Source organism: Nansenia antarctica, assembly GCF_963989245.1.
Source record: "Nansenia antarctica genome assembly, chromosome: 9".
In the NCBI taxonomy this organism is placed as follows: domain Eukaryota; kingdom Metazoa; phylum Chordata; class Actinopteri; order Argentiniformes; family Microstomatidae; genus Nansenia; species Nansenia antarctica.
In genome coordinates, this window is record NC_137679.1 from 2,229,862 (window position 1) to 2,242,764 (window position 12,903).

At 41.5% G+C, this 12,903-nt stretch overlaps 1 protein-coding gene across 1 annotated transcript in view; it reads left to right on the forward strand.

Annotated features, from left to right (window-relative positions):
* The first annotated feature begins 3,059 nt into the window (after window positions 1-3,059).
* LOC308164992 (ethanolamine kinase 2) overlaps window positions 3,060-12,903 on the forward strand; it is a 43,809-nt gene continuing 33,965 nt past the window's right edge. Inside the window, 2 exon segments of the mRNA XM_080539080.1 lie at window positions 3,060-3,716; window positions 10,630-10,892. Of these exon segments, the coding sequence (XP_080395206.1) occupies window positions 3,573-3,716; window positions 10,630-10,892 (407 nt within the window). The 5' untranslated portion in view covers window positions 3,060-3,572.

Genomic DNA, 12,903 nt, shown 5'->3' on the forward strand with positions numbered 1-12,903 from the left:
TAGACTGTGTACTGGACAGTATTTCGTGAGCTTAGAATTATAAGGTTCTATCTCTGTTTAGGGTAGTTACATTCCATTATGTTTTGTGAGATGGAACCTTTGTATTTTATTAATTACTAACAAAACAAAAAATCTACATTTAAAAAAAACACCACACAGGCATTAATAAACACCTAATGGATCAGATTATGTAAAAAACTCAATTTTGACAAGAATGGAGATAGAACCTTATAATTCTAACGTCATGATTTGTTGGGCTCAGAACATAATATAGGCGTATATGTGTAATCTCAAGTTTGATTATTAAAGTAATTAGGTTTACTGACGGCAGATAAGGAGCTTTTAGTGTGATAAGCCAACGAGAAGAACCTTCCGATTGTGGCAGCAGTTCTGTATTGCTTTGTGGACTGCTGAGAGCATGATGGTAAAATAATAGATAGTTTACCATGACAGAATAGTTTAAAGGTGCGCACACACACACACACACACACACACACTCACACTCACACACGTACGTACGTACGTATACGCACGCACGCACACGCACATGCACACGCACGCACACATTTTAATTGCTTTATTTATGTCCACATAAATGTACAATATCTAAAGGATATAAATACTATCAGTGCATTTTGACATTACACACACACACACACACACACACACACACACCCACACACACACACACACACACACACACACACACACACACACACAAAAACACACACACACACACACGCACACACACACTCACACACACACACACACACACACACACACACACACACACACACACACACACCATTGAGCCCACATTGGGCAAGTTTGGTTTTCTGCAGACAACGTTATATCACCCACCCAGTGATGAAGGCAGGCCTGGATGGTCTATCATTGAGTTCTATTGTCATCTGAATTCTATTGTCATCTGAATTCTATTGTCATACGTGTAAATCTAAAGGTGTCTAGACATTTCAAACTTTAATTTAATAATAATAATAATAATAATACATTAGACTTATATAGCGCTTTTCTAGACATTCATGTGCAACATCCATAGGTTCAGAGTCGTACACTGCATAGGTGAGCCAGTCCCCCCCCCCCCACCAGGAGGAATAACAACGTTGTTATTGGCTGATGTTCTCTTGAACTCTTTGCTGCTTTGTTGATCTTTTTATCAATTATTAATTTTCCCCCGGTCATCTTCAAGGTCTGCGTTTTTCACGGTTCACCCAGGGCAGGGAGGACGTCTCCACGGTTCACCCAGGGCAGGGAGGTTCACCCAGGGCAGGGAGGTTCACCCAGGGCAGGGAGACCGTCTCCAACTGGGAGGGAAGGGAGGAAAGAGGGAGGAACTGTGACAGAGAGAGAGACAGAGTGAAGGAAGGACATAAGAAAAATATGTAATAATAATAATAACAACAATAATAATAATAATAATAATAACAACAATAATAATAATAATAATAATAACAATAATAATAATACATTTGACTTATATAGTGCTTTTCTAGACACTCAAAGACGCTTTACAAACTGAAAAGATCGAGTAGTAATAATAAAAAGATACAAAAGGTAAATAGAAGAAAGTATAGGGGCCTAATTGAGGTAGTGCTGGGGACACATGGGAAGGGGAGGGGGAGAGGGTTAACTGGTGAAGGCGAGCTTGAAGAGGTGGGTTTTGAGGGTCTGTTGTTTAAATGTTGGGAGGGTGTTGGCCTGTCTGATGTGGTTGGGGAGGGCGTTCCAGAGGGACGGGGCAGCGGCTGAAAAGGCCCTGTCACCCCATATGCATGATGTACCATGATGCCTGTGTGATGTATCTGTCTGTATCGGTCCTCTCAGTGTTTTCATTACTGTAAAGATGTAGAATTGTCAACTTTGGATCAACTTGTTTTTCTTGCTCGCGAGACAATAATGTTGAAATGTCCCGTTGCCGTGAACTTGTATGATTAGCCATGTTCAAAGGCAGCTAATTGCTGTCATATTCAAATTGATTTTTCTGGAAAACAAGCTTAGACACTGATCTCTAGATCCTTCTGCTTGTTTATAAAGCTCTCACTGGCACAGCACCAGAATATCTGAAAGACCTTTTGCTAGCATATCAGCCCAATAGAGCTTTCAGGTCTTCTGCTAGCATATCAGCCCAATAGAGCTCTCAGGTCTTCTGCTAGCATATCAGCCCAATAGAGCTCTCAGGTCTTCTGCTAGCATATCAGCCCAATAGAGCTCTCAGGTCTTCTGCTAGCATATGAGCCCAATAGAGCTCTCAGGTCTTCTGACGCTGGTTTTCTCTGTGTACCACATGTACAAAAGAAGAGATTCTCATTTTATGCACCCAGATTGTGGAATGCACTGCCAGTTTACATTAGGGATGCAACCTCAGCCCATATGTTCAAGTCAAGACTAAAAACACATCTTTTTAATATTAATAATAGCCTTTAAATAATGATAATATAATGATTGGAGCACATTGAGCTGCAACGTTTGCAGGAAAAGCGCTATACAAATAAAGGTTATTATTATTATTATTATCATTATTATTATTATATTATCATTATTATTATTATTATTATTATTATCATTATTATTATTATCATTATTATCATTATTATTATTATTATTATTATTATTATTATTATTATTATTATTATTATTATTATTATAGACTAATACATACTAATGTCTTCTCCCATGCTCATGCAAGCCTGACCCTCACCCCACACATTCTGTTGCACACAAACTGTCCATGCCAGACAGTCAGAAGCACAGTCATGTAAGAGAGAAAAGGACTGTTACAACGTCTGTGTTTAAAGAATATTTTACTCGGTGTAAATTGATCACTCATCATCCCTGGATGTGGTGAAAACCAGTTCCAATTTCCCCCCCCGATAGTCTAAATCTTACAGTCCTACATTCTCAAGGTTCCCAAGGTTACGTACCACCCCTTCTCATTTGATAACATGTCATACTGTAGTAGTATGTGTTTGAAGCCCCTGTCTACATCCTCTTCATGCTCACATACATGTTAAGCTATGCCTTTTTGCTTTAGCGCTCGCAAGCCTTGTAGTTAATATGTAAACCCTCCACAGACTAAACCTAAACCAGAGCAATGGGTACGGCCAAGCGAACATTGTCCCTTCAGGAGCCCTGGTGAGTGAAGGGACGCAAGGTGTCTAGATGAATAGGTGACACAGCAACAACCCTTTGGCTTGGCCTCACAGCTTCTAGGAACATCTGTGGATGTAAACGACAGCAGAGCTGGCTCTCTGAGAAGCTCTCGGTGTCTCCAGTGGCAGGACATCACTGTGACTGATCACTGACGACCTCCCAACCTGGGTCTGGGTCTCTACCAACTGCATACCACTTTACTTGGGAACCACTAAACGCTCGACTCGGTCCGACTTCCACTCGACTTGGACTCGGTCGAACCACTACACACCTCGGATCCACACTTCCTCTGCTTGGACTGCCACTCAGCTTGGTCTGAAGACCTTGGACCGTTTATCAGACTACTACACTACAGTGCCTTTACACATTTGGGGGGCTGTGGATCGGCTGGATCAGGAGCCATGGAGGGTGGAAGCTCCAAGGGCCCCCAGGGGCAGCTGCTCCACCTGAACGTGTACGTGGAGGAGCAGGAGCCTCGTGGCGGAGTCCTGGAGCTCCTCGGGAGGCTGAGGCCTCAGTGGAAGAGAGAGGACGTCCAGATGAAGGTCAGTGTGTCCTACGTACTGTATATCCACGGGGAGGTATGATGTGTTATGGGGGGCTTCATGTGTGACGGCAGCTGGTGAAAGTGGGGCAGCTGTGTCTCAGGAGGTAGAGCCGCCGTCTAATGATCTCAAGATCAGCAGATTGCAGGTTCGAGCCCCGGCTGGCCACATGTCGAAGTGTCCTTGAGCAAGACACTGAACCTCAAATTGCTCCCAGTGAGCGGGCCGGCGCCTTGCATGGTAGCTTGCTGCCATTGGTGTGTGAATGTGTGTGTGAATGGGTGAATGAGAGGCCATTGTAAAGCGCTTTGGATAAAGGCGCTACATAAGTGCAGTCTATTTATCAAAGCGGGAACAAGTCGGGAACCGATCGAAATGTTCAGAGTTTTATTCTGAAAAATGTAAATAAATGTCAAAGTCGTTGAAAGTCACACTCGCTAGTCAAGTAATCCCCACTACTCTAAACTAACTAGGTAGTAGTGGGGATTACTCACCGACCGAATCCATTGCATTCTTTTTTTACATTTCAAAATAAAGCCAAGAATCGCGAAGCAAAGCCGTCATACAAATCGTTAAAATCTAGACTAAATGTTTACACAAAAGCGAGATATGCAGAGGCCTAACTCTTCCACAGGTTGTTATGTGGTCTTCCCTTGGCCGGTTTCCGACTTCTTCCCGCCTTTCACCAGATGCCGTCACGTTTAGCCAAGCCCACAGCCTGGCTAGTGTTCTGTGCTAGTGGTGAGGGGATTCTCTGGCGTGTCGGTCGGTGCTTCTAACAGTTTGCTGAACTTTGAAAAAGAAAATCTCCTCATCTCCGACATTGTGGAAAAACCAAATCCATTAGCAGGAACATCTTTCATCAGCCAATATAGCAGCTCTGATAGAGACAACTCTGCTCCGCTGTGTGCAAACAATTGGTCAATCTCCAGGAAAAATGGGATGTGTGTTTGTCAGGGTTGCAGTGGAGCGGGACAGTGACCTCTCAATCAAACCTGGGTCCAGTTTAAACACACAGAGGCATGGAGGCTTACCCCTAGGGCCCCCGCCCCTCCCCCCCCCCGCTCCTCCCCCCACCTCCTCCAATCAGACATTGTGTCTGTACGGTTTGTGATGACTTGAAGGAAAATATGAAACAAAAAGGGAACACACTAGGAGCCAATCAAAGTTTAGAAAGAAAAGAAAAAGCAACAATAAACATGTTGTCGACCACGAATGACTCCTTGTGTGAATTGTTGAAAATTATTCAAATGTATGCTTTGTGGATTAATGAGAGAGAGAGAGAGAGAGAGAGAGAGAGAGAGAGAGAGAGAGAGAGAGAGAGAGAGAGAGAGAGAGAGAGAGAGAGAGAGAGAGAGAGAGAGAGAGAGAACATGTTGAAGAGTACATGACTGGAGCTCAAACAATGTGTAACAAATGACCTGACAAGACATTCACAGAACATTATGCTTGTTCAGTTCAAGTTTGGAATTTACAATTACATTTTTGGACTTGAACTCACATGAACTTGCAAGTGAACTCACCTCTTTCCAGCCTGAGTAAGTGATTGTATCTAGTTGTAATCTGGGGTTACTGATAGTGGATAGTGTGATAGCTATATTGTTTTCTTCTTCTATCACAACGACTGCCAATGGCCCCGGGCCTGAGCTAGATTACTCTTCCTGCTACGACTGGTGGATTGATGATTCACTTGCTTAGTCTAATGTATCGATTGTAAGTCGCTTTGGAATAAGGCGTCTGCTAAATGCCAAAAATGTATTAAAATGTTTTTTAATTTCAGTTGTTTTCTATACCACCCCCCCTTTGGCCAGTCAGTGTCATTTGGGAAATTCCAGATCTCTATGGCAAGACTCATCTAAGTTCTGTCAAAAAGTGTCCAAGTGGCGTCTGAGATATTGTGCAAAAAATCACACAAATGAAATGATTCATGGAACAGATTTCAGGGACAGAGTTCATAGATCACTAAATGATCATTAAAACTGAACCAGGACGACAGACTGAGCTGATTCCAGCTGGACAGACAGAGGACGAGAACAGAGTCTCTGGTTAGTCTCACTGGTTAGTCTCACTGGTTAGTCTCACTGGTTAGTCTCCCTGGTTAGTCTCACTGCCTGGTCTCCCTCAGTCTCTCCTGACCATGCAGGGGATGGGTATCACTTATTTGTTTCCTTTCTTTGAACACAGTCTATGAACAGACATGACAGACTGCAGTCTGCGCATTGGTTCTGTTTATCTAGCCACTGTCACCAATCACTAGCATTTTGTAATCATAAACCAATAGTCACATCTCCTCCGATATATCATTTTTAGACTGTCAAGGACAGATCACCTCAAAGGGACTATTAATTATTAAGTTACTTTAAATGATGTTGGCATGAAATAAAAGCTATGTATCTAGAAATGCTAAATATCAATTGATTGGTTTTTTGTTACAAAATGCTAACAGTTAGCATTAGGTGACAGTGGCTGGATGACTAGAACTAAAGTGTGGATTTAAAGTCTGCCCTCGTTCATAGACTGCGTACAGGTCAAGGAGGCAAATATGTGATTTTGGGTAAACTCTCCCTTGGCAGAGGAACTATCCCTGAAATGTGGGTCTCCTGTGTAAATGGACTGACTTATATAATATAACACTTATATTCCAAAACGCTTTACAACGGCCTCTCATTCACCCGTCCACACACACATTCACACACCAATGGCGGCAAGCTACCATGCAAGGCGCCGGCCCGCTCATTGGGAGCAATTTGGAGGTTCAGTGTCTTGCCCAAGGACACTGCGACATGTGGCCAGCCGGGGTTCGAACCGCCGATCTGCCGACCTTGCGATCATTAGACGGCGGCTCTCTTCATGGTAACTTTTTATTTTTATTTATTCTTCCTTCTTCTAGCATTATGACTGCCAATCGCCCCTCGCCCTAGCATAGATGACTTGTTCTTACGATGACTGATGGATAGATGATTCACTTATTTAGACAAATGTATTTGTTGTAAGTCTCTTTGGATAAAGGTGTCTCCTTAACTGAATGCCAAGAATGTACATTTAACGGATGGAACATCTAGAATGTCAACAACAAACATATTATTATCTGTTGGCCACAACAGGCATAGAGCAGATTACTCTTCAGAGAGGGGCTGACGTTATGCCAGAGAGAGCTTTTTTGGATCCATACCCTAGAAAGTCTACCACCCCTAGGTCTAAATGAGGATTTCGAAATGACGATGTGCTATGCTATGAATAAATTACTTTAGATGTATATGTTCTATGCTATATGATGGCTACTGCCTGATGTCTGCATGTTTGTAACATTTCTCTATTGTTTTTTGTTCTGCTATTTATATATATTGTACTTGTTGTTGGTGTTTCCTGTCTCATGAACGCTTGTGTATGTTTTTGTAGTCCACTAAATCTAAGACTACAATTCCCATGATGCCTAGCCACTAGGTGAACTTTTTGACACAGGTGTTGTGCGTTGGCTAAATCAAGTGATGATGTTTGAACCCTTCAAACCACTGCATTCACTTGTCTGCTTTATGCCTGAAGACCGTCTATGACTTGAAAGCTCGCAATAAACAATAAGAATTGCACAGTGTTTGAGTGTGCGGATGCTGTTATTTTGCTACTCTATTGGCCACAACAGGTAAAGTAACATTCATGAAATGTGCCCGCAACACATCACCAATGTTCACTTTATATTCACAACACATCACCAATGTTCACTTTATATTCACAACACGTCACGACGACAGTGAGGCTACAAATCCAGTTAGTTAAAATACTGTGATCTGGTGCTGGCGGATCGATGAGAAAGAGGTGATTGTACGTTGTCAGGAGGTTTGAGTAAGTGTAAAATAAAGAAACTGCAATGTTGATACTGGGTTTTTGCCAGTGAGAAGTACAGAAAGACTGTGTACGGTAGGGAGATGAAATGGATAGGGGAAAGGTATTCTGCTGATGAGAAGATGAATAGCGGTTACTAAGCGTTAAGGCAGAGGTTGTACACTGTTTCCCTTTTTTAAATGTATTTTTTTTTATTGTATTTCATCTTTACCTTTTCTTTTGACTGTTTTCCCCAGCTTTTACATTCATTCTATGCTTGTATATGTTTTTATATTCCCTTTATGTTCTTATCCCTGTTGTTTGCACTTTGAGCTGCATTTCTTGTATGAAAGGTGCTATATAAATAAAGCTTTACTTACTTACTTACTACATGTCTGCTATAGCTGGCTAGATCACAGACTTTCAGAGGATAACAAAACAAAAAGAGTCTAGCCTCACGTCCACACTTCTTGTTCAATACAGGTTGAACACCTTTGACCTTTGACCTCTTGGCTCCGACGTAAGACATCGGTTCTGATGACAAAAACGAGTCTCGTCGGAGCACATCTTGTGGAAGCTGTGACATGTTTGTTCAAGCGCCTCTCTCTCAGCCCAGCGGTATGAATACTGCATCAAATGTCCAGCCGCGGTGTTTGTTCGCTCAGGCACTTGATGAAACATTGTGTTCCATGTGGTCCCCTCAGGGTGGGTGGGACGGGGGCGTCAGGGACGGGGTGGGGGGGTGACAGAGGACAGGGTGAGGGGGTTACAGAATGCTGAGCAGGCAGTGGATGGAAGCAAGAGGCCTTGTGAGCAAACACACTGTAGTAGTCGGCCACATAGAGATGTGCTGTACAGACTCTGATAATCATTTGGCCGCAAACTATGATCCTTAAAAGGTGAATATAGACAAAACATGTACAAAAGAAGATATTTGGTGAGGCTACATTCTCATTTTATGCACCCAGATTGTGGAATGCACTGCCAGTTTACATTAGGGATGCAACCTCAGCACATTATGTTCAAGTCAAGAATAAAAACCCATCTTTTTAATATTGCCTTTAAATGATTAAATAATAAAATGATGATTATATAATGATTGGAGCAGTTTGAGCTGCAACATTAGCAGGAAAAGTGCTATCCAAATAAAAGTTGTTATTATTATTATTATTATTATTATTATAGAATCTAGAATATTCTTCTAATAACAACATGGTGAGATAATGGTAAGAGATGGCGCGTGTGATCAGTGATGTTACATGAAGAACATACTAGATGTAGACATTTTGAATACTTGTGACCTCTCGTGTGACTAGTGTTTTTTATTGTTTTCACTCATAATTATTATTTTTATTTAACCTTTATTTAGCCAGGTTAAGGCTCATTGAGATAAAAAATATATATTTTACAAGAGAGACCTGACAAGAAAGCAATATGAACACTTACAGACACACATTACAACATTAGATTATATTAGATTCAACTTTATTGCACGATTTGGGGAAAAAATCGAATTGCGATTATTTGGACAGATATCGCGATTGCGATTAATTTGCGATTATTATTTTTTTAAATAGCAAAAAACGTCTTTAGGGGGACTAAGAGGCTCCCTCCTCTAGCACCCCCACAGCCCGAGCTATGAGTGAAAGAACTAAACTTACATTGGGTTGCTTTAAAGTTGGGTTGCTTTAAAATCAAGCTTCAGATTAAAACATGTGATGGAGCATTACTAACCTGACTCAGGTGGTTTGTTTCACACAACCATCTAGGAAAGCTTAATTGGAAGCTGTTTGGAAAAGGGCAGGTACTTTCAAAAAATACTTGGCAGGTGATTGGATGAATCTATCTATCACCTATTTTTATTGTTGACGTTCATTGTTGACGTTCATTGACGTTGACGTTCATTGACGTTGAATCCGACGCGCTGTATGACGTATCCCATACGGGTAGTGGTGGTCTAGTGAGTTGGACTTGTGATCGGAAGGTTGTGAGTTCAAATCCCGCCTGAAACCACACCACTACTAGTGTGCCCTTGAGTAAGGCACTTAGCCCTCAGTTACTCCAGGGGGAATGTCCCTGTAATTCGTAATTGTAAATCGCTTTGGATTAAAAGCGTCTGCTAAATAGCAAAAAAATAAAAATAAAAAAATAAATAAAATAAAATCGCAGGCAAATCGCAGGCTTTGCGATTAGCTAATCGCATCATTTCAAATCGCGATTTCGATTTTAAATCGATTAATCGTGCAGCCCTATCGCAGAGTACAAGTACTATACCACGAAATGCAGTTTAGCATCCAACCAATCAACATAATACATCTCAAATAAATACATTGCTCATAGCAGTGTTATCATTGTTATCTGTAGAGTAAAGTTTGGTGTCATAAACTATTAGGGGCGGCTGTGTCTCAGGAGGTAGAGTCGCGTCTAATGATCGCAAGGTTGGCAGATCGGCGGTTCGAGCCCCGGCTGGCCACATGTCGAGGTGTCCTTGGGCAAGACTGAACCCCAAATTGCTCCCAGTGAGCGGGCCGGTAGCTTGCCGCCATTGGTGTGTGAATGTGTGTGTGAATGGGTGAATGAGAGGCCGTTGTAAAGCGCTTTGGATAAAGGCGCTATATAAGTGCAGTCCATTTACTATTATGACATATCTGTCATATGTTGGCAATAATTATGGAAACCTATTGAAGTTATGCTTCAATCGTGGAGCTAATACTGCATGTGATCTGAAGGCAGCAGCATTAACACTAGAACAGCCGTGGCTTTTTTACCTACTAAAAGAGCCGCCCCTCTTTACAATGCTCAAGCTGCTACTTACACACAACGACCACTAGTTGGCTGCTTGTAAATTACCCTGCTTCCTACACAGAAAAACGGCAAAACAGCTTAATACTAGCTTATCCTGATTATCGTGATTTTGAAAATGTAAGGATACTGGGTGGTAGAACGCACATATCTAGGAAAAGTCATGAAAGGAGGGTCCTGAAATTTGATCGAGTGCAAAGATATAAAAAAATGTCTTTACTCACAGATGTTCTAGTGTTAACCGCTACACGGAACTCGGAGCACTTACCTTTCTTCTTCTGGTGTTGTTCAGAGGTTCACGGAGGGCATCACCAACCAGCTGATTGGCTGCTTCGTGGGCTCGCTGCAGGAGGCCGGGGCGGTGCTGGTGCGTGTGTACGGCAGGATGACCGAGCTCTTCATCGACCGCCAGAGGGAAGTGGAGATGTTCCGGATCCTCCGAGCTCACGACTGCGGCCCGCAGATCCACTGCAGCTTCCAGAACGGCATCTGCTACGACTTTGTGCACGGGACCGTGCTGGAGGACGCCCTGCTCAGAGAGCCCAGCGTCTACAGGTCTCTATACACACACACACACACACACACACACACACACACACACAGCATCTACAGGTCTCTTTACACACACACACACACACACACACACACACACACAGCATCTACAGGTCTGTATGCCAACGCTGTGTTGCACTCATACTGTAAGAGCTACATACATACATCCACTCATACTGTAAGAGCTACATACATACATTCACTCATACTGTTAGATACATACATACATTCACTCATACTGTTAGATACATACATGCATTCACTCATACTGTTAGATACATACATACATTCACTCATACTGTAAGAGCTACATACATACATACACTAATACTGTAAGAGCTACATACATACATTCACTCATACTGTTAAATACATACATACATCCACTCATACTGTTAGATACATACATACATCCACTCATACTGTAAGAGCTACATACATACATACATACATACATACAGACATACAGACAGACAGACAGGCATACATACATACATACAGACAGACAGACAGACAGACAGACATGCATACATACATACATACATACATACATACATACATACATACATACATACATACATACATACATACAGTACATACATACATATATACATACATACATACATACATACATTCACTCATACTGTTAGATACATTCACTCATACTGTTAGATACATTCACTCATACTGTTACATACATTCACTCATACTGCTAGATACATTCACTCATACTGCTAGATACATTCACTCATACTGTTAGATACATTCACTCATACTGTTAGATACATTCACTCATACTGTTAGATACATTCACTCATACCGTTAGATACATTCACTCATACTGTTAGATACATTCACTCATACTGTTAGATACATTCACTCATACCGTTAGATACATTCACTCATACTGTTAGATACATTCACTCATACTGTTAGATACATTCACTCATACTGTTAGATACATTCACTCATACTGTTAGATACATTCACTCATACTGTTACATACATTCACTCATACTGCTAGATACATTCACTCATACTGTTAGATACATTCACTCATACTGTTAGATACATTCACTCATACTGTTAGATACATTCACTCATACTGTAAGATACATTCACTCATACTGCTAGATACATTCACTCATACTGTTAGATACATTCACTCATACTGCTAGATACATTCACTCAGACTGTTAGATACATTCACTCATACTGCTAGATACATTCACTCATACTGTTAGATACATTCACTCATACTGTTAGATACATTCACTCATACTGCTAGATACATTCACTCATACTGCTAGATACATTCACTCATACTGTTAGATACATTCACTCATACTGTTAGATACATTCACTCATACTGCTAGATACATTCACTCATACTGTTAGATACATTCACTCATACTGTTAGATACATTCACTCATACTGTTAGATACATTCACTCATACTGTTAGATACATTCACTCAGACTGTTAGATACATTCACTCAGACTGTTAGATACATTCACTCATACTGTTAGATACATTCACTCATACTGTTAGATACATTCACTCATACTGTTAGATACATTCACTCATACTGTTAGATACATTCACTCAGACTGTAACATACATTCACTCATACTGTTAGAGCTACATACAAACATTCACTCATACAAGCTCCGGACCTGGGGTGACAGGGCCTTTTCAGCCGCAGCCCCGTCCCTCTGGAACGCCCTCCCCAACCACATCAGACAGGCCAACACCCTGCCAACATTTAAACAGGCCCTCAAAACCCACCTCTTCAAGCTCGCCTTCACCAGTTAACCCTCTCCCCCTCCCCTTCCCATGTGTCCCCAGCACTACCTTCATTAGACCCCTATACTTTCTTTTATTTACCTTTTGTTTCTTTTTATTATTACTACTCAATCTTTTCAGTTTTCAGTCTCAGACTGTAACATACATTCACTCATACTTTAACACTAGACTCTTTGTCCCAAGATGGCCGCGCGCTTAGACGCTGCA